The sequence below is a fragment of the Epinephelus moara genome, chromosome 8 (assembly GCF_006386435.1).
Source record: "Epinephelus moara isolate mb chromosome 8, YSFRI_EMoa_1.0, whole genome shotgun sequence".
In the NCBI taxonomy this organism is placed as follows: domain Eukaryota; kingdom Metazoa; phylum Chordata; class Actinopteri; order Perciformes; family Serranidae; genus Epinephelus; species Epinephelus moara.
In genome coordinates, this window is record NC_065513.1 from 41,151,076 (window position 1) to 41,173,597 (window position 22,522).

Here is a 22,522-nt window from a genome sequence, read left to right on the forward strand (position 1 = left end):
TTTCTAATGTTTGGTGCGACTAAGTCATGGTATGGTATGCTGTACATAATCACGGAAACTGTCAGTGTGTCATTCTGTCAGTCAGTCATTCTGTCTGTCCCACGTTTTTCTACTCACTGACGTGGTCAATCTATGTGAAACTACACATAGGCATTGAGGATTGCCATAGGTATTCCTAACAGTGACAGAATCCATACAGTCAACATCACGTATTCCTAACAGTGACAGAATCCATACAGTCAACATCACATCACACTGTCCGTTACAATATGTTAGACAAACTTCAAATTTTAAACTGACTCATCCCATGGGGACTATGAATATCCACAGGAAATCTACAGGAAATCTAGTCTGTTGGTATCAAGATGTCTCACTCTGGACTTAAGTAATGGGCTGTCTGATGGACAGACTAAACCGCTAAACTCAGTCTGACTTTTATTTTACAATATAAATATGCAGTTATATGTGTATACATGTTTAAGTTTTCCTGCACCGGCTATTAACATTACAATGCATAATATCAGAGAATGTCTTTAATGCGTCTCTGTATGTGTGCCTGTGTCTGCACTAACCACACAAATGTAAATGTTTTGCTAGAAGCTGATTTGCATATAAATAAAGGATATGTATCTAGGTGTGTTTTCTCCTCTGTGTTTTGTTCTGTAATGTAGTCATGCAAATGCAGAACATCCACATGTGGACGAATGCCTTTTGTGTTTCCGTGCATCTGCACATCAGCACAAGACCCGTCGATTTTGTTGAGGCAAACGGGCAACACATTGACGGTGACACCGGCTGGCCTCCCCTGTGCCCCGGTGACAGCAGCAATCCAGTCACCTCACGCTGCCGACCGACCGGACTGAATACCAACGACCGTCCCTCTGCTCCAGCAGCCATCAAGGACATGGAGGGAGACACTGGAGCCAGCTGTTTATGTACTGCAGCAGACAATATAAATATCTGACTCAATCCATGCACCCTTCATGACATCCTCCATTCTTCTTGCATGTTACATGGCAGAGCCTACTTTGAATTACCACACCTTCACATCCGTTCTTAGAAGTGAGACGTGCTGCTTCACATATCATCTGTGGTTATTTTCTGCTGTTGCTTAACAGCTGAAGGTAAAAATGTTGCTCGCAAACAGTAAACAATACATTCAATGTTTTTCTTTTCAATGGTGTGCATGAAATTTCATTCTTGACCTTGTGAAATGTTCGAGTAACTTCAGACTAAATGGTGGTGTGTGTGCGTTTTCTTTTTTATTTGAAGTCGTGCATGTTCAAGGTAAAACACGGTGTTAAGTTGCTCTTCAATTTCATATCCACTTACTAACTTCCTCCAAGGCTTTCAACTGCATTTCACAGCCTTCATTGGCTGCGTTCGCACAGTTGCCATGGAGTTGGTTTAGTAATCATCACGTGACCTGGGTATATAATGTCCTTCAGGTGATAATATCAGTCAGACTCCCTTATGTAGACTGGCTGGAAGTTCCATGTGATGAAATGACCACTGAGAGAAGCTGTTGAAAGTTTAAGAGAAAAGCCAGCAAGTTCCTCGAAGAACCTCGAGTTAAGATGTTTTTGAAAAGGTTTTATGTTGTTTTTGTTATTTAGTGTTATGCTTCTCTAAAGTTGGGGGACTTACAAGAGAGAGATAAAAAAATATGAAGCAGCAGAGCTTGAGATATACTGATTTTTATGGGGTTTTCCATTAGCACTTGTGGCCCCTCTGAGTCAAACCATGCCGTTTCGATTTTCATTTCCTTTGTCAGTTTAAACATGCTGCTCTGCGCCATCCCAAGATGGACTGTCTTCGGTGTCAATGCAAAAGCATGCCTGACCGCCTCCAAGCAGGTAGTGGCGATATCTTGCCAACCCCAGCCAACCCCCCATCTACCCCTGAAATAAGTGTGTGTGTTGTGTGACTCAACTTATTTCTGTCTATGCAGGGTACCAGAGAGAAAAGCATTTTTAAAGTCTCTGCATGTCCATCTTTCAGGACTTTTGTAGGAGTTTAGTTTTTCTCCTGCGTCCTGTTTTTAATCTAGATATCTGCTTTATTTAATGATCTCATGTTCACTTTCAGTTGTATGGGAGTTGTGTTAAATTACTGCTTATGAAAACGCATCATTTCCTTATTTTGCTGCTTCACAATAAAAGCTTTAACATTACAAAATAATGGGGAACTTTTAATTTGAAGAATCTGTAAGACATGAAATGTGTTTATCACTGAATTAGCTAAACATTGTTAGCGGCGTCTTTTCAATAAAATCAAGTCTAATAACACAGCAGGGAGGAAGAGTACAAGCAGAAACAGCCACAGTGAGATGTCCATGAAGAGCTGCAGACAACAGGCTCTTACTGCACCTCTGCAAACAGCTCACCTCCAACAGGTAAACTTCTTTTACCTGCCCTGCTGTGAAACCTTAAGCTGTGAAATATTCCGCTGCTTTTAAACGTCAACACTCAAGATAAGCCGTCATCAGACACAACTTGAAGTGGGTAGTCCTGTTTTAATGCAGAAGCAAATCCCTGCAGCACTGGGCTGACGTGCCAAGTCAAACCAAGTCAAGTCAAGCTAGCACATGAGTGTGGAAAAACAATGTTAGTCTCAAGTAAAGGTCAAACCCCAATCGCAATGGATCCTACATTTCCCATGATGCAAATCAAAAGCATCTTTTGTTAGACCCTCCTTGACCCTCGGTGAACTTGTGGGGAGAGCCCCTTTAATGCAAAAACATCTTCTGAACTTTTCTGTGTCATTTTGAGACAATATTTTGTTGATAAGATCTTCACATACTAAAAACGTGACTGGTTAATAGTGCAGATGTACAGCCTGCATGTAGCCCATATGGGTGACCATCATATATATGTGAATCCTTAAACTCTAAACAATAATCAAAATGATAGATGAGCTACATATGCCATTACCTCCACTATTATCTTCAACTTAATTACTCAACTATACGCATCTTGTGGGTTTTATTTGCCTTTTCTCTCCACATCCAAGTGTTTTATTTGATCTCTGATTTCCAGTCTGCTCTCACAATGATACATGTTCCCAGAGGGAATCAGTTCCTTTTCAACTCATGTCACCTCTTTCATTTTTCCAAACAGTTCCTCTGAGGGACAGAAGAAAAGTACAGTGGCGGTTGAGCGAGCATGCAGTCAGAATTGGGCCTTCAACAATGGCTCCATCTGTAGCCGACTATCTGGCAGTGCTAACCCACAACATAATCAAGCTGTGACAGATGGCAGCGGCACTGCAGGGAATTCAGTGCAGGATTGTGTGCATACAAGTGTGACATCAATAGAAATGTGAAAATTATTCGGGGTGATGCAGGTGTGACTGTGTACATGCACACAGAAGTAGCAGTGTGTCACGTGTGCTCATGTGTGTACAGTATGTTTAGTTCATGTTCTAATTTGAAACCTTACACAAGCCTCATAAAGAAGGAAAGAAAACACTGTCCATACTCTGAAGGGCTAAAACTCTAAACCTCACAATGCTGATAGACACAAACACAAAGTCTCACCTCTGTTGGTGTTTTCGATGAAGCCGTACTTTGGAGGACTGACGAGCCAAATCAGCAGGTCCTTCCTGGGCGTGTCCAGGTCTGACACGATGATGTGATTAGTAGATAGCTGCACTCGGCCGCCTTCCTGGACCTAAACAACAAAATACTAAAATAAGTCCTGATGTCTTTTTCCTCTGCAGATCATTTGTCACATCGACATGTTGTTGACAGTGTGGGGTTGATTTATCACAACAAAGTAAAGGTGAGAATCTAAATAGCCAGACTGTTGGATGTAAGAAAACACGTTAGGCCTCTTATTTCCCCCACCTCATCAGAACAAAGAGTCCAAACCAACAACTCTTAATGTTTTTTTCTTTTACACATTAGCTGGTTTTAACTGTAATAGGAACACAGCAAACTTAGTTCTGCTCAAAATTAGTGTTAGGGAGTGATCAGAGAAGATGCAGCACAGCCAGGCTGCACTAAATTAAAGGTGTTTACAACAAGAATAGGCAATGAAATAAGGGGTCCAACAGCTGAATTAATACCCAGACACAACCAGAGCCAGGATTCAGTTAAAAGATTTTTGCTCACATGTTTCAATGACTGCTTGCAAGAACTGTATCTGTCATTGGTGTCAGCCGATATCGGCTATCAAAGGAACGATCAGAACCGGCCAACATGCTTTTTCTTATTTTGCACAATTAATGATTACATACCCTGAAAAGCATTGTATTTCAGCCCGGTGGTACAGTGGTTAGCATTAGGCCCGTTTCCACTGAAGAAGTTCCTGGTACTATTTGGGGGGCAGGAACTTTACAGGAACGTCCTCTCGCTCGGCCCTTTCAACCGCCGTGTCCCCACTGAGAGGGCGGAGTAGGAGCAAGGTTCCTGTAAAGTTACCGGGCTCTGGATGTGATGTAATCGTTCTGCGACCATTTTGACCGGGGCGACGTGGCAAAGAAACAAACAAAGAAGAAGAAGCAGAAGTACGAAGCAGAAGTAAGAAGGGTTTCTGGTGTGTCTCTTTCTTGCTTTTCTTCTTACAACTCCTTTTAAAAATGCGACTCCTCGTCTGCTGAGTTTTAAAAATGCCGGCTATTTTGTCGCTTTCTGTTGACGTCACATCCCGCCTTGAGTATATCCAATCAGCACCAAGTAAACCCCAAGCCCCACCCAGGAGTTTGTCAGGGCGGTTCTGAGTACCTACTCGGATTTTTTATTTTATATACTTTATTAATCCCCCCGAGGGGAAATTCAATTTTTTCACTCTGTTGTCATTAACACGCAGGTCCCACATACACACACATGCACAAACAGGACCTACACATGCACAAAGTGGAGAGATGTCAGAGTGAGGGGACTGCCATGATCAGGCGCCCCGAGCAGTTGGAGGGTTCAGTGCCTTGCTCAAGGGCACCCCGGCAGTGCCCAGGAGGTGAACTGGCACCTCTCCAGCCACCAGTCCACGCTCCGCATTTGGTCCGGACGGGGACTTGAACCGGCAACCCTCCGGTTCCCAACCCAAGTCCCTATGGACTGAACTACTGTAAAAGTTCTGGAACTCTGTCCCTCAGGGGTGGTTCCTACGGTGGAGACACGCACCAACGGCCCCGGCCCCGTAAAATTATCCCGAAGTTCCTGTGGTGGAAACGGGCCTATTGTCGCCTCACAGCAAGAGGGTTCCTGGTTCAAACCCAGGCTGGGGGAGCCTTTCTGTGTGGAGTTCGTGTCAGCGTGGGTTTCCTCCAGGTGTTCCAGCTTCCTCCCACAGTCCAAAGACATGCAGGTTAGCCCTGTGATAGCCTGGTGACCTGCCCAGGGTGAACCCTGCCTCTCACCCAGTGTCAGCTGGGATAGGCTCCAGCCTCCATGACCCCTAACTGGATAAGCGGTTACGAGTGTGTGTATGCTGGTGGGCCATCATGATAAGAGTATGCATGTATAGTATGATGTTAATTCTACTACAGATCGGCCATTGGTCAAATAAGTTGTTACATATTGGTATATATCCCTAATTTCTTCCCATCTCATACAATAACACCAACTCCTATTTCCACTCCAGATTTTTATCTGATTAGAGTTCATTTATTCATTTCAGAATCATCAGAATATCTCAACTCCTGACTTTACTGCTAAGATGTTAGTTCTGATCATGATCTTGGCTTTTCTTTTTATTCATTCATGAAATGTCCTTAACGGCTTATCCTTTTAGGGGTCCTGGACAGGTCACCAGACTATCACAGGGCTGACACATAGAGACAGACAACCATTCACACTCACATTCACACCTACGGACAATTTAGAGTCACCAATTAACCTGCATGTCTTTGGACTGTGGGAGGAAGCTGGAGCACCTGGAGGAAACCCACGCTGACACAGGGAGAACATGGAGACTCTGCACAGAAGGGTTCCCCCACCCTGGGGTTTGAACCCTTCACCCCATGAACCCTCTTGCTGTGAGGCGACAATGCTAACCACTGCATAACCATGGTGCCCTGGTGACCCTGATTTGATTTGAACACGCAACCTTCTGAGAGGAGGTCGTTTTGGCTATACAAAAATGATAAAACATACAATTTTGAGACTTCATTCTGAATCCTAAGAGGAAGTTAGAGAGGCCAAGAAAGTTGGCAAATGATTAAGTGCTGCTAGATGTTTGTTCTCTGGGAGTTGCTTCCACCTATATAATGTTCCTTTCAGTGTCACAAAACAAATAATATTGTAACCACTGGAGAAGTTCCACTTTGTGCTCTTGTTGTGAGATTGTTCTTACATAAAAGAAAAGCCTCCCAGCTAACTAAAGCAGATATTTTAAAGTAGAGAATTTACTTTATATCTCCCAGGAGGGGCGGTTCTGCAGTGCTAATACAGTATTCATCCCTGAGGGAGGCTCTGCAGTGTGAACCAGTGTAACCCTCATTAGTTCTGACATCATCTTTATCCTCCTCCACCATGTGCCCTACACAGCTCTCTCAGAGTGTGTTCTTGTGCTCCCTCCAAGACATATTTCACTGCCCAAAGAAAAGAAGGCGATGATGGAGGAGAGATAAGTTAGTGGGAGTAGTTAACTGAAGCATCTGATGGATATTTGATGAGCGAGAGGGAGAGGGGAGTCCCAGTATTTAGCTGAGAAGAGTAACAGTTGTGTGATGTATCAAACAGACAGTCCATCTTAGACTATGAGGATGCTTTTCTGTGATCACTTTTTTAAGATGCTCTCTCCCTGATAAAAAAGAGAGAATGCAAACCCTTAAGCACAGAGATATTGGAGGAACTACACTGCTCATCTTCACAGTTTAACATCATGTCAGTTAAACTTCAGGGATATCAATGTGTCCATTTAGGAAGCACAAGTGATTGTGAATCAGTTTCAGCTGCTTTGGTGCAAATCAAAGTGACAACAGGTGCAATGGAGAGGCAAAAGCAAGACAACCCCCAAAAAGGGAGGTTTTACAGACAGTTGCTCTCTCCTTATCCTTCCTGACTGATTCTTCTCTAGTTTGGTCTTCTGCTAGTGTCCTTGTCACTACTGGTAGTATGAGGCGGTACCTGCAGCCCAATCAGGCTGCACAGGTAGTCCAGCTCCTCCAGGATGAAACATCTGGTCGCAATCAGCTGGACAGGGCCGTAGAAGGGCATCAACCCAGCAGCAGGACCTGTATCTGTTCTTTTGTGTGAGGAGGAACAGGAGGAGCACTGCCAGAGCCCTACAACATGACCTCCAGCAGGCTACTGGTGTGCATGTTTCTGACCACACTGTCAGAAACAGACTCCATGAGGGTGGCATGAGGGCCCCACGTCCTCTAGTGGGACTTGTGCTCACAGCCCAGCACCGTGCAGCTCGACTGGCATTCACCAGAGAACACCAGAATTGCTAGGTCCACCAGCGGGGCATTGGGAGGAGACCCCCAGGACACCATCCGCCAACTCATCAGGAGCATGGCCAGATGTTGTCGGGTATGCGTACAGACACGGGGAGGCCGTACACACTACTGAGTCACATAAAAAACACACACATAAAAAAATTCACACAAGTTGGATCAGCCTGTGATTTCAATTTTTTTACTTCAAATTTCAGCTCTCAGTGGGCTGATGATTTTGGATTCCATTGACTGCTGTTACGTCATTTTGTTCTCAACAAATTATACAATGTACTTTAGTAAAGATTTTTAACTTGAATAATTCGTTCATCAAGATCTGATGTGTGATTTAAGTGTTCCCTTAATTTTTTTGAGCAGTGTATTTGGACCATTTACTTATCACCACCAGATTGTAAAAAAAAAAGGAAAAGTTTGTACTTAAAATAAACTTTAAAACATTATATATGAAAGTACTCAACGCATAAAAATATCCTCTGTGACAGAATTGGTGTGACATTGACGCAGAGCCCGAAGTGACACCTTCACAATATTTGTTTTGTTCAACTAAGACTGTAAACCACAATAATATAACTTATAAATTTCAATTATTACTATTATTAAAAGGAAAAGTGGCAAATCTTTGCATTTAAGAAGCCGGAGTCATGAAATATTTTACATGAAAAATGACTTAAATAAAAATTTTGTGTCAAACAACTAATTGATTAATCAACTAACCATTTCCTCTGCACTGGTATAAACTGTTGGGTAGTTTAATTTAGTGCGAAATATCATATTTTATGAGCTCTTTGTATGTTTTGTGTGCAAAAATATTAATTTGTAAAGTACCTAAAGCTGTCAGATAAATATAGTGGAGCAAAAAGTACAATATTCACCTCTGAAATGTAGAGTAGAAGTAGAAAGTGACATGAAAAGGCTCAAGTATTAGGGCCACAAATTTGTACTTAAGTATAGCTCTTGAATAACATTTCACCACTCTCAGTAGCAGGGTTGGTCTGAGGCTTTCTGAGGGACAGTGTGTGACAGTGTGCGATGGTTTCCTCTGCTTCATTTGTCTCGTTAATGACTGTTTCTGAATCCTGCAGCTGCTTTAAAAAAAAAAAACCCTCTAAAGAGTGTTTGAGGATTTCAGTCTCTTATGAGCAGGCAGGGTAATGGAGAGGAAATAACAGTGTGCAGTTTGTGTGTACAAGACTGTTTGTGTACTGTATCATCCATAAAATTGTAATCTTTTATATATTAGGATCATTTTAGAATTGGGCCTGTGTGTGTGTGAGTGTAGCTTTGTTCTGCTCATGTGTGTGTACACTGTATATAAGTGTGTGACTACCTTGATGCCGCTGCGGACTGTGACCACCGGCGGCTGTCTGGGCGTGGAGGTGATGGTGATGGTGCACATCTGGTTGTCAAGGCGATTGTTGTCTCCGTCATACACAACAAAGTGGAAGATGTCTGTGACCGGCTGGCTGCCCGTCTCTAAGGAAGTGATGTACCTGGTGATGAAGAGGTTTGATAACAGAATCATTGACATTAATTGCATGTTGTTTAATAACTAATTTGTTTGATACAATAACTGTGTGTTAATGAATATATAAATATCTGTTTATGTGTCTAATCCTGGCCTGATAAGAGGACTTGGGAAAGCTTTGCATTAGCCCTCCCAAAGTGATGCAGCTGCTAATCTCTGCGAAGCTCAAATAAAATTGAAATCCATACCAGCATACTCTCCTCTAATCCCATTTAATTCTCATAAAACAATTCCCGGCTCTTGTTTGTACGAGCCAGCACCGCAGAGACAAAACTAATACAGGCGATTTGAAGATTGCCCCCTGAGGATCGTCCTGCGCTAAAGCTAATCAGGGCCTGCATTATGGAAATGAAGCAGTTAGCATGTGAATATTTATATTTCATCTTAGCGCTCCTCATGTGGGGCCTCAGTACCTCTTGCAGGTAATATCAGAGTGATGCTAATTGGCGTTGCTTATGCCAACAGGCTGAGTCACTGAATGTAATGTGGAGGAAGGGTACTAAATGAATCCCTGCTAATTCATTTGTTTTCTTACTGGGTTTCGGTAATATTTCTAAAGCTCTTGTCTCGTAAGGAGAAACGTTAGATTGAAGGAAAACAAAATGTCTCAGCGAGCTATTACAACTTCCTCCTCTGCTGTGATGCTGAGGGGGAAACGATCCCCACCGACTCAGGCTGCAATCAGAGAAATTGATCACAACTACGACTGCAGCCAGAAGAACCATCGAAGCCCTTTTTTCTCTCTTACAGAGAGGATCCAACACCAGACTTTTTCCTTTAAAAGAGCCTCTTTATTAGAGGCCCACACATCTTGTCAAAAACATATCACTCTTTTCTGCTCTTCACTTTAATCTAAGTGGTTTCCATGTTTTATATTTTGTTGAAGGATTCTACACTCCTCTTGACTTTTTAAAAGTCAATATGTCTGCAGGTCAGGGTGATAATAAAGTCCCAAAACAAACTGGGAACCACATTCATGGTTGCTGAAAAGTTGTCATCATGAGGGAGCTGTTAACAGAACTCTGAGCATTTTTTTTTCTTATTGAAGGACTAAAAAAGGTGCTAATTCACTCTCCTCTCTCCCATGGACCCTCATGAACCTTTATTGCTTATACAACGACTGCTTCTGGAAACGACTGAGGGTTTTTGAAAGTCATTTTTGGTTAATAGCTTCAGGTTTTATGCAGATATTCTGCTTTTACAAGCCTCTGAAGTAGCATTTAAACCATCATGGGAAACTAAAACCCTGCACTGAAACCAAGGATATTCTTTTGGGCGCTTTTCATTGCAAGTTTTTAGAGACTCTCGCCTTTGAAGCTGAGTGAAATATTTCCAGATCACATCAGAATTATTTCTCGTCAACTAAAAAAGAGGAAAATTTACCAAGAGCCGAGTATCAATTAAAGCCAAAATAGAGCAAAACATCAGGCTGACATTGGTGGAAATCAGAAAATGTTCCTGGGGTCATATTTGGTTTTGATATGAAGCACTTTTCAGGTTTGTATGAATTCATTCTGCATCGTCAATGTACCAACGGACTGTCTGTTGTCCCTCCTACCTGATCCTGTGCTTGTTGATGTCCTCCATGGAGAAGGAGGAGTACTCCCTCAGCTCCTGGTGCTCCTGCTGGGACTGGCTCCGGGTCAGGATGCCGTACATTGGCACCGACACCAACTGGATCTGAATCTGGTCGTCTGGGGACGTGTCGTCCTGCGAGAGACAAAACACTGTCACTGTGGTACTGATGTGTCGAATATTATTCTGCCTTTGCCGCACATGTTGAGGAACACAAGTTCTACAGCCTTAAAACTTTTTACTGTGATCCCAAATTTATCTTCTAACGGAGAAACAACAAATACTAACAAATACGTTAGATAAGAACAACAGTCTACACCTGGACAGTAAACAAGACAAACCTTTAAATAACAGCTGCCTCTTTTTCAGGGTTTGAAATTTTAATGGAGAAGGAAAACACTAATTGCCAATAACAGCTCACTGCCTGATTTATATGTTAATATTATACTGTGTAAATGTAATGTAAAACGCATTTGCAGATGCTCCAGGTTAAGCAATATATAAGGTATAATGTAGTTAAATGGTATATATTTTACATTTCAGAGTGCTAAGCACACACACAGGCTTTGCTTTGCTTCCTGCTAAAAGAAAGTGACATATATTATATATAAAATGAGAAATGTGTTGTTGTTTTTTTTAATATTATGGAAAAACATTCTGAAAGCAATTACATATAATCTGATATATTTAGGACACATACTTATATTTTTCTTTGTCAAAGACTTTCAGTGCTGTCTAATGCTAATCTTGCATTCACTAGCATTTTCTCCAAAATAAAACCTGACATACTGTTGTAACTTTCTATGAAAAGAAATGTAAAGACTACTCTATACTCTCTCTATAAACTAAACTCTATACATATACATTTATAGCTGTCATCGATTTCTGTTCACTCACAGTGTAAGCCAGGTGCGAGCGCCTGATCACGGTGCTGCTCTTCTCGCCCACTTCCAGTGACAGAGTGGCTGCCGGGTCCTGTTGCGGCCCGTCGCCCCCGGCGCCCAGCACTGCCACCTGCACCACTGTGGTCGCCATGGAGATGCCGTCGCTAACGGAGAAGGTGATGCCGTCGTCCTGGGTGTTGAGGCCAGCGTGTCGGTAGAGCAGAACGTTGCGTGTGATGTCGCTGAAGGTGAAGGTGTCACCTGAAGGAATGGAGAAGGTGTGAGCTGAGGTGTGTGTGCTTGTGTGTCTCCAGTTTGACTGTTGGCTAGATTCCCTGTTTGTTATTCTGCATAACTACTAAGTTTTCTGTGTGATTACTAAATTTTCTGTGTGACTGCTGAGTTTCAAGTGTGACAACTAAGTTTTCTGTGTAACTACAGACTTTTCTGAGTGACTACTAAGTTTTCTGTGTGATTACTAAATTTTCTGTGTGACTGCTGAGTTTCAAGTGTGACAACTAAGTTTTCTGTGTAACTACAGACTTTTCTGAGTGACTACTAAGTTTTTAGTGTGACTACTAAGTTTTCTGTGTGACTACTGAATTTTCTGAATGACTACTAAATATTCTGTGTGACTACTGAGTTTCGAGTGTGACTACTGAATTTTCTGAGTGACTACTAAGTTTTCTGTGTGACTACTGAGTTTTCTGAGCGACTACTAAATATTCTGTGTGACTACTGAGTTTCGAGTGTGACTACTGAATTTTCTGAGTGACTACGTTTCGAGTGTGACTACTGAATTTTCTGAGTGACTACTAAGTTTTCTATGTGACTACTGAATTTTCTGAGTGACTACTAAGTTTTCTGTGTGACTACTGAATTTTCTGAGTGACTACTAAATATTCTGTGTGACTACTGAGTTTCGAGTGTGACTACTGAATTTTCTGAGTGACTACTAAGTTTTCTATGTGACTACTGAATTTTCTGAGTGACTACTAAGTTTTCTGTGTGACTACTGAATTTTCTGAGTGACTACTAAATATTCTGAGTGACTACTGAGTTTCGAGTGTGACTACTGAGTTTTCTGAGTGACTACTAAATATTCTGAGTGACTACTGAGTTTCGAGTGTGACTACTGAATTTTCTGAGTGACTACTAAGTTTTTAGTGTGACTACTGAGTTTTCTGAGTGACTACTGAGTTTCGAGTGTGACTACTGAATGTTCTGAGTGACTACGAAGTTTTTAGTGTGACTACTGAGTTTTCTGAGCGACTACTAAATATTCTGTGTGACTACTGAGTTTTCTGAGCGACTACTAAATATTCTGAGTGACTACTAAGTTTTTAGTGTGACTACTGAGTTTTCTGAGCGACTACTAAATATTCTGAGTGACTACTGAATTTTCTGAGTGACTACTAAGTTTTCTGTGTGGCTACTGAATTTTCTGAGTGACTACTAAATATTCTGTGTGACTACTGAGTTTCGAGTGTGACTACTGACTTTTCTGTGTGACTACTAAGTTTTCTGTATGTCTTCCAATTTGTCTGTGTGACGATTACATTTTTTGTGTAACTACTAAGTTTTCCATGTTACTGCTAAGATTTTTGAGAACTACTGAGTGTGTTCATCAGTCTGTGAGTCAAGATTTTATAGCGATGGACAACTTCATAACTACAAAATAAGTACAAGTTTTATGCGTGAATAAGGACAAAACCCTGAGAGTAACCGATGTTTAGAGGCCCAAAAGAATCTTCCATAAATCTGAGCCTTCCAAGCTGCTTGCTGTCATTTTGCACACCTTAGTTAAACTCCAACTATGAGTATTATATCTTCAGTAATAAAAATACGTTGACCTATATAACATCATGATGTGGGCGTGTGCTGTTGATATGCAATTGCATTTTGAATTATTTGCAGATTTAAGAAGATGTGATGAGCTCTGCTACGCTGCTTCATCTATTCAGTGGACCTCCACTAAACGAGCTATAAATGAATGATGTGAAAAAATAGATCGTTGAGGAAATATTGCGCTATTAACAATGTGTAAGTGGGCAGGTTTTAAAAAGAGGAAGATGTAGATGAGCATCCTTGTCTGACATTGCTGAATGAAGTTCAGACAGTGGAGGAGAGAGCAGCAAGAGGATGTAGATACATATAAACATACCAATCTGTTTGTTGTTTTATGAGTACCACAATAATCTGTGAATGTTGCCACTCGTACAGCATGTTTATTTGCATCACACGGAGCTAGTAGTAATTAAAGGTTTTGTGTTTTCTAAAACAAACAGAATCATAAACCTTTAACATCCTTAAATGGTCAAAATCTACCAGAACAGCTGGAGGAAATAGTGACAGCAGATTCCTGACATTTGCCTACTTGTTACGTGGTCAGTCAGTAGCTGTGACATTACCAACTTTCCATTTGTCTGTATGTGTCTATCATCTCACCATTGGTCATGCTGGTGTGTGTGTTTCCGTCGGTCTTAATCAGCTCTCCGTGGACGGGAGCCTCCACCAGCTCAAACTCCAGCTCATCTGGAGCTGTGTCAGCGTCGCTCACTGCCAGCTGCTGACCGCCTACACACACACACACACACACACACACACAAAGCAAGAGGAAAGAAGTGTTAAGAGAGATGAAGCAAGAGAAGGAGAAAATTAACTGTCTGTACCAGACTGTAAACACACACACACACACACACACACACACACACACACGGCTCTTTCTTCAGTATTGTTGCTCACCAGGGTCGTACTTCAGAGCTCATTACCTCACACAGACCACTTCATCACTTACTGGACCTCTTCACCACAAGGCTGTCTTCTCGGAAATGTGTATTTGTGTGTGTGTTTTTCTTACCTATGGTGGCCTGTCCTCCCAGGCTGACCTCCAGCAGCGGGTCCAGAACCTGAAACACCGGCGGCTGCTGATGGTTCGACAGCAGCAGGACGGCAAAGTCCAGCTCAGGAGTGGTGTGTTCACCGTCTGACACTGAAACACAGATACAGGACAAAGGAAACAATGAGAGCGAACACACAAAACAGAGAAACACACACACACGCACACAAAGAAAAATAAGGGAATTAATCAGATAAGCAAAGACTTACTAAAACACACACACACACACACACCTCTGATGCTAATTATCTCCCCAGCTCCTTGACTAACGAATATTTATAAGGATAAAAGTGGGGGAAAAACCTAATCAGCTTCCTTGAGACCACTCGCTTAACACAAGATTGTTAATAAGAGAAATAACAAAAAATACAATTGCAGAAGCTGTGATTAAAATATCTCCATGAATCAATTAAGCAAACTGCTGAAACAATTTATCAGGGATTCAGGTGGAAACTCGTTTCACTCATTAAATGCTTTTCTGCTTTAGTGGCTCCACTTGTCCCTTCTACACATGATCTAAAAAACAAAACAAAACCAGACAAACAAAACAAAATAACATAAAAAAGAACAACTAACCAAGACATTACAATAAGCCAATTATCACATATAGAAAGATGTGATTTATTAGCTCATTTTTCAAACGTTTGTGCATTGTCCTGATTTCTTGTGGTGAAAAATTAAAAAGTTTGGTTCAGAAAAGGAAATTAACGAGTTTAAAAATATTTTCTTTTCTTTTTGAATAAATATTAACAGAAGTGTGTCTTAACAGCGAAATGTGGATTTTCACTGTGATGCTTATTATAGAAAAATTACCAAAAGTTATGAGAGACAAAGTCAAAAGGTTGTGGACAGCAAGAAAAATTAAGGTTTAAAGCATCATTTCGAAGCCCTGAGCTAACGCTGGCACAGTGGGATTTCAGGTTGCTCAAACGTATGTAGAGTTAACTAGTTTAACTCTGCATAAATAAACACTGCACAGGATGTATAGGCAAAATTTTGATCTGCACAGTAACCATCAGTGGCCATTTGTGTAGTGGGGCTGCAGCTAATGAGTTTTGCATTAATGTCACTTAATCTTTCACTTGCTTTTTTAAGAATCAGTTAATAGTTTGGTCCACGAAATGTAAGAAAACTAACATGTTATGCTTTTCATTTCTTTCTTTCTGTCTGCCTATTTGCACGTTCATGTCTTTTTGTTCTGTCCATTACATTTCCCAGAGCTCAAAGTGGACCAGCAGGCCAATACTAAAAAATAAGACATTTTAATGTGATAGCAAGGAGAAGCAGCAAATTCTTTCATTTAAGAAACTAGAGAATGTTTGGCATCTTTTCTTAAGGACTGACTTTACTTAATAATTTAAATGGTCAGCCAATCAGCTGACAGATTATTTCAGTACAACATTCCCCTCTGAGATGTGGAGTTGAAATATAACCTTACACAAACTGTAAATACTCAAGTTAAGTACAAGTACCTCAGAAGGACTCGGGTAACTGAGCAATGAGTAATTGACTGTTGTTGCACTTTCTACTGGCTGCAAACAAAAGCCATCTTTAGTTTCCTCTTAACGACAGAAGTGAAGCAGGATGGATGGAGGATAAAAGCATCAGAGACTACCACACGTGTGTGTGTGTGTGTGTGTGTGTGTGTGTGTGTGTGTGTGTGTGTGTGTGCCTCAAGGCCTACACTAAAGCGAAAAGCACTTTGGTGACTTCTCTGAACACCCGTAAACACTAATTTCCCAGCTTCTGTTGAGGATTGAGGCAGAGTGCAGTGGCACTTTATGACACGTGAGGTAAACAGAGGAGACTCGGTCTAATCCATAGACTGTATATAAAGATGGACAACACATCTCCATTTATCCCCACTGTACAAAAATGAGGCCAAAATATCCCAGGTATGGCCAGCGACATTTTACGCTGGTGATGTCATTTGTAGCCAGTGGCAAACGCTGCGGTGTCGAGTTCCTACTGAAACACCCATCCAACCCAGTGGCGAGCAACACCATCGATCGTGAGCTTGATCATACATGAATGTGATAAGAACTACCTAAAATGACAGAAACCATCCTTGGGAAAAATCTATAGTTTGACCCATGCCCTTTGTGCTAGCATGGAGGGGGCGGGGTTAATGACCTGTACTGCAGCCAGCCACCAGGGGGCGATCAAGATGTTTTGGCTTCATTTTTAGGAAGCTGTCATGTCGTCCATCTTTCTTATACAGTATAAAGGTCAGAGAGCCAGAACATACAATCACAGATCTGAAGATCACAGTCAAGACACATCAGTGCAAAAGTGATAAGTGTAACTCAGAGCGAAGTGACCGAGGTGAAATGCAGGAAAAGAAAGGAGAGATGTAGTGTGGAAAAAAGAGGATGGCAATAGAGAAAAATAGGGAAGATGTGAATTTCCGAGCTGAAAGAAGATGAGAGCAGAAGCGTGCAGGAAAGAAGAGAAAAGGCGAAGGAGTCGAGGAGAAGACAAGACGAGACAAAGCTGTAGATGAGAGAGAGAAAATCCCAAAGGAGGGAAAGACAAAGGACATTTATGGTGAAGATTAAAAGGAGGAGAAGGGAAAAAGGGAAGGAGCGAATGCTAGAAAGATGTAAGCAAAGGTGGAAAGTGCAGAGGACGGAGAGGACAGGAACAGGAGAGAACAGGAGAAAATTGAGGTCAGAAGAGGAGCAAGACATGGAGAGGGGAGAGGAAGGAAATAATCAAAACAAGAAAGTTGAAAACACAACAGAGACAAATGCAGAGGGGGAGAAAAGAAGAGATGGAGGAGAGAGAAGACGAATATAGCCAGGAGAAGATTGAGGATGGAGAAGGAAAATGAGACTGATTATGGAGAGGATTTAACGAGGAGAACAAGAGAAGAGATGGAAGAAAAATGTGTGGGATGAAGGAAAAAGAGGAGAGAGGAAACAATTTGCCTCTTCCATTTCCTCCTCCTCTCTCTAAATTAAAGAAGATGAAGTACTTACCTGTGAAATAGACGCTCAGTGATTCCGGCAGACCTGTTTGGGTTAAAAAAGAAAACTTTCAGAGCTGCGAGGTGATAAAAGTAAAAAACAGTGGATTCAGGCGGAGCTGACAGGGTGTTGCAGCGCACGTAAAAACTGAACGGATGCTGCTATAATGCATAAAAGTCAGGAGGCAATGTGGATGATTTACTGATGCAAAGCTTTCCGCCGGAGCTCCACAAACCCAGATTAAGAGAAACTAAAGTCATCTTTGATGTTGGATTATGGGTTATCTTTCGGTGCGTACGTCTCTTAAAAAACAGCTAAGATTTACTTTGAAAAATGTCTCACCCGCCCTCAAATCACTTTTAAACAGTTAAACTCCACTCTTCCTGTTCAAATATTCATCATGTATACTTTGTCTGTCATTAACAGCTTTGTGATAGAACATGTGCTTCAGGATTTTGCAACTAAGGGCAGAAAAAAACTAAAGAGTTCTGCAAAATGGCTGTAAAAACTTTCTCAATTTAAAGAGTGTTGGCTGATTGAACCCAGTTTCAGTTGACAAGATAATATGACTTGTACAAAATAATTTTCTGCACCAATTGTGTACTGAATCATCATCAAGATAAGAGCTCTCTAAGCTGAAATACAGGCACAATGTAAAAGCCTTGCTTGCTACTATTACAAAGAGGACTTGTGCAGAAATAGCAGGATTTTCATCCATCAGACATTACAAGGAGGTAATTTTCTGTTATGCTCCAGAGAAACCTGGCTGCCACACTGGTGCAGAGTAAATTTATCAAGGATGAAAGCTATAATGTCTGCTACAGTATTGGAACATTATGTAACAGCACTGTAACAAGTTCTTGGTAAATGTCCTTCGAAATATTGTACATTGAAGCAGCAAGGTTTAAATAGCATGAGGTTAAGTTTCTATGGATCAAGCTACAAATCAAGACTTCTATACTTTCTCTTAAACAAGCTTGTGCAAACCTGCTGCTTCCAGCTTTGGAACATCACAAAACTCAAATCAATGCTATCAACCAGAAATCTAATTACTAATCCATACCCTAATTTTTTCACGCCAAGACTACTGCAGTGCCGTTTTCTGCTGTCTCAGCCAAGCAGCCCTCTCCAGCCTGTACCTTGTGCTGCAGCCAGGCTCTTTAAGACCCCCTCTGGTGAAAATTAACTTTTTAACCTTGTTAACATGTCCATATGTTTCTTTTTTTATATGCTACACGACAGCAAAATAAGCAGCTGATGCCATGGCTGAGCATTTCCCCCTTTGAACTCAAGTGCAGCCTACTAATGAGAGTCTCAAGAGCGTCTGTCACTAATGTAAACCTGAATTACCGCCTCCCAGTTTTACGCCTCCGTCCACCAGTGTTGTACAATAAAGAGACTCAAAACACAGGATTGGACATTTGAGGGTTCACTCGTGTGAAAGCGAAAGAATTCGTACATCATAACAATTTAAAGTGTCTGACAAACAAGCGTCAAAAAAGGTGTTTCCTGTCACTTAGGCTGCTGTTTTCCTGTAATTCAGACAACCAGCTCCAAGAACTATTGCTTCTCCTCACACAACCAAATTTGGCCAGAATCACGCCAGGTCATTTAGCTGAAGTCATGTCAAGATAATAGGTTAATGCCAGGTCACATACACTATCCCACTCAAGTTTCTCTCACAGTTTACACCCATGTCTGTGAAAACATGGATGCTTCACACACATCCCCCCAGTTTCAAGGTGGGCAACCAAGATTAGTGTCACCAATTGAAGGTGTTCTTGAGATATCGTGTTCATGAGAATGAGAAGGATTCAAGGTCACAGTAGTCTCGCCACCAGACAATCAGAGATCTCCACCTTCTGATAGTCTGGGGACACTCCTTTCTAAAGTGTGTTTAACACACCGGCGAAAACAGCCGGCAACAAAGCAACGTCTCTTGCATTTTTGAAAAGGACACGCCCTCCAAGAAATGTGCGCTCCCCCTTTTCTCGTCCGCAAAGAAACAAACACACAGAGAGCTTGAAAATGGATTAACTCCGTTTTATCAAACATGTGCTCAGTCCACAAGATTGTGGAAATGAAGGACTTACAGCGACTTGAGCCATTTTGTACAGCTACACGTGTTTCTAGTTGGACTATGTTTACGAGCACAAGAGTTCAGCGAGCCACTGAAGGACCGCCCTGCGGATTTACTATTGGTTCTGCAACGTAGGGAGTTTTTTAAACTCTGAAATTGTATCCGCCCATCTAAACACAAAATCAGGGAGAAAGTCATCAGTCTTTAGTTAAGCAAAGCGCCTAAAGACTGACTTGTGAGTCTAGGGTCACAGTGACTGTGACCTTTGACCACCACAATCGAATTAGTTCATTGTTGAGTCCATGTGAACATTTGTGCCAAATTGAATTTCCTCAAGGCGTTCTTGAGATACGGACATGGCTATCGCTGGCGCTGAGTCATGAAGACTAAAAACAATCCTATCAGCTTGGTGGAGGTTATAGTTTTATATTCTGCAAGTTAAGTTTCACTTGTACTTCAACTTGTCAGAGCTGGCGATCGGGAGCAAGGTTTATCTAACGTTAGAAAAACATTATTAGCTGTTTGATGACACAGTCAAGCCGAGGGCTCATATTATCTACAGGTAAGGCTATTTTGCATATTCATAGCTCAGCAAATACTAAATGAGGCAAAGATGTAGAATAGAGATAGTAAATTTGCTTCGTCCAGGGTCCACTTTTGCAAAATGACAGAAGGCCACGGGCAGGTTAACAAACACAACAGCTACGCTCCTCCAGGTGGTTGCTTTTTAATGAACCCTGGGTTTTAACACTTCTGGGAAAAACAGCATTTTCCTTTTATGCACCTTTAACATGGAACAATCTTCAAAAAGATCTAAAATGAGAAATACTTATATGTATCTATGAATTTAAGGGCATCATAAAGAATGTGTTGAACACTTGTTTTATTGTAGATTTTTGTATTACATGTTGTATTTGTTGCATTTTAAATGTGTTCTGATTGGCTACTTCCTTGCCCAGGTCTCTACTGTAAAAGAGATTTCAATCTCCATGGGACTTTCTGGTTAAATAAAGGTTAAAGAAAAACATCAATAATATTTATTGGTATATATTATTGTTTGCCTGTTTTCAAACTTTGAATGTTTGCCATCCTATCTCATCTATGCCAAGAGGCAATTAAGTTGCAGCAGCCCTGCACAGGTCAGGTGTGCAAAGGGGCAGTCTATGATTTGAGAACATTTAAGGATTAGCCTGGAGTACTGTTGGGGGGGTCGGGGGAATCCTCCTTTGGCTCTTTATTTGATGGCCCAGGGCCCATAAGTTGAATATCACTGGTGAAGAGTTACAGCTAAGCCATGTTATGGCATGGAGGGGTGTTTTTGGTGGAAAAAACTTCTAAATATATAATTTTAAAGAACAGAAAGATACATTTTTGGGGGTTTAATCAATGCCTGGAAAGGAACTGTAACTAAATCCAGCTGTAGATATCACATTACACCAATCCTCACATCCTTTCATCGGCTCCTCACAAAGTGCAAAATGCACTTCAAGATACTGTCATCACATACAAGGACCTACACGATCTTGCCCCTTCATACATCTCTGAACTCTTACGTCCCATGCTACCACCTCAAGGCCACTGAGATCATCCAACCAAGGTCTCTCATTTATGCCCCACTCCCTCCACAAATCCAAAGGGTGATTTTGCTTTTGCCGGTAGGGCGCCATTCCTCTAGAGATGTCTCCCCCCTCTGTTAGATCAGCTGAGCCCTAAACCACTGCAAAGAATCCTCAAAACCCATTTCTATATTTCTATCAACTTGCCTTCCCGGTATAGGGGCTTAAATGTGTTTGTGTCCTCTGTAGGACCTCTACAGATGATGGCAAGTGCACTCAGGTTTAAATCTACCGCTCCCCTACCTCACTTGATAAGTAGCCACTCGTATGACTTCAGGAGCGATGAAAGGTGAACACGGCAAACGCAGGAGTCCCTCACAATCCTCTCTTGTAAATGTACAAATACACTTTGTTTTCAGAAAGCTCTTTATTTCTCCCTGCAGACACTCGGTGAACACCTTTCAAGCTCCAGCCTCTAGTTGTGTTACAGACACCTCTGGCTTATAACACAGTCCAAGTCCAAAAGTGCTCAAATGTTTCTGGAGTAATCACTTCAGCAATTTTCTCAGGCTTGAATGTGAAGAGAGATGAATACTGAAATGATACAGAGGACACTGCACATCTGTCTCTGTAGGATGAGTAGCTCTCCCTGCGTCGACTAAATTGACCGAAAACAATTATGAGAATTGATCGCAGCGCTATGAATAGTAAATCACCTAAAAATAACACACTATGCTTAAAGTCAACTGGTTTTATGTGTTAAAACCAGAAACCTGATACAGTGTTATGAAGCCAGGGTTACTTAGTTAGTCTCCACAGAGAGCGCCTGTGGTGGGCGACGGCAGACTGCTCAGCTCCAGATCAATACATGGCTGCTCGGCTGAAACAGTTCAAAAATAAATCTGGCCACTGCAGCCAGTTCAGATTAATTATATTTGATTTTCAGAACGTAAACATCCAGAGGCAATTTAATAAGACAAAACAAAAGAACAAACACTCATTAGTGCTTTTTTTGTTTCACTTAAACTTTTCATACTGACTCTGCATAGGCTTTGGATGTTCTCATCATCAGTGGAGGACAAAGGACTCAGATCTTTAAGTAAAAGTAGTAACACTACAGTGTAGAAATACTATAATACTGCAAGTAAAGTCCTGAATTCAAAACTTAAATAAAAGTACAAAAGTATGAGAATCAAAATATAAGTAAAGTTTCATTTCATCACATCCAGCATTGACGTCTTAATGGTACACCATCCAAAGTCCCGAATAATGATTGTATACTTGTATTAATCATATTTTCGTTGTAATCACAGTGAGGTTAGGATTTTTATGGTTTGTGAGTGTGTGCATGTGTGTGTCTCACCAATGAAGGAGTACTGGTAGAGCTCCTGGAGGTGTGAAGGGGCTTGCGGTGGTCTGTAGATGAGCTTGCCATTGTTGACGTCGGCCTGAGTGAAATGTTTCACATGTGTGTACGGTCTGTCCCGATGCTCAATCGTACCTGAAGAAAAGCAGCACAGGAATAGGTTCAAACAGTGGAGGGGTCCTGCACCTGCTCTACGCTGGAGTCATAGATTCAGCCAGTCTGGGGGGCACAAATAACTCATTTGCTCAGCAGACAGAGACAAAG

General features: G+C 41.5%; 1 protein-coding gene across 1 annotated transcript in view; it reads right to left on the minus strand.

The window, feature by feature from the left end:
* Positions 1 to 22,522, minus strand: part of fras1 (Fraser extracellular matrix complex subunit 1) — a 399,990-nt gene that overhangs the window by 52,053 nt on the left and 325,415 nt on the right. Inside the window, exons 33-40 of the mRNA XM_050050884.1 lie at positions 22,256 to 22,393; positions 17,269 to 17,301; positions 14,249 to 14,380; positions 13,837 to 13,965; positions 11,402 to 11,649; positions 10,488 to 10,639; positions 8,732 to 8,894; positions 3,539 to 3,671 (exon numbers count right to left, since the gene is read on the minus strand). Of these exons, the coding sequence (XP_049906841.1) occupies positions 3,539 to 3,671; positions 8,732 to 8,894; positions 10,488 to 10,639; positions 11,402 to 11,649; positions 13,837 to 13,965; positions 14,249 to 14,380; positions 17,269 to 17,301; positions 22,256 to 22,393 (1,128 nt within the window). The remainder of the gene's footprint in view (positions 1 to 3,538; positions 3,672 to 8,731; positions 8,895 to 10,487; positions 10,640 to 11,401; positions 11,650 to 13,836; positions 13,966 to 14,248; positions 14,381 to 17,268; positions 17,302 to 22,255; positions 22,394 to 22,522) is intronic.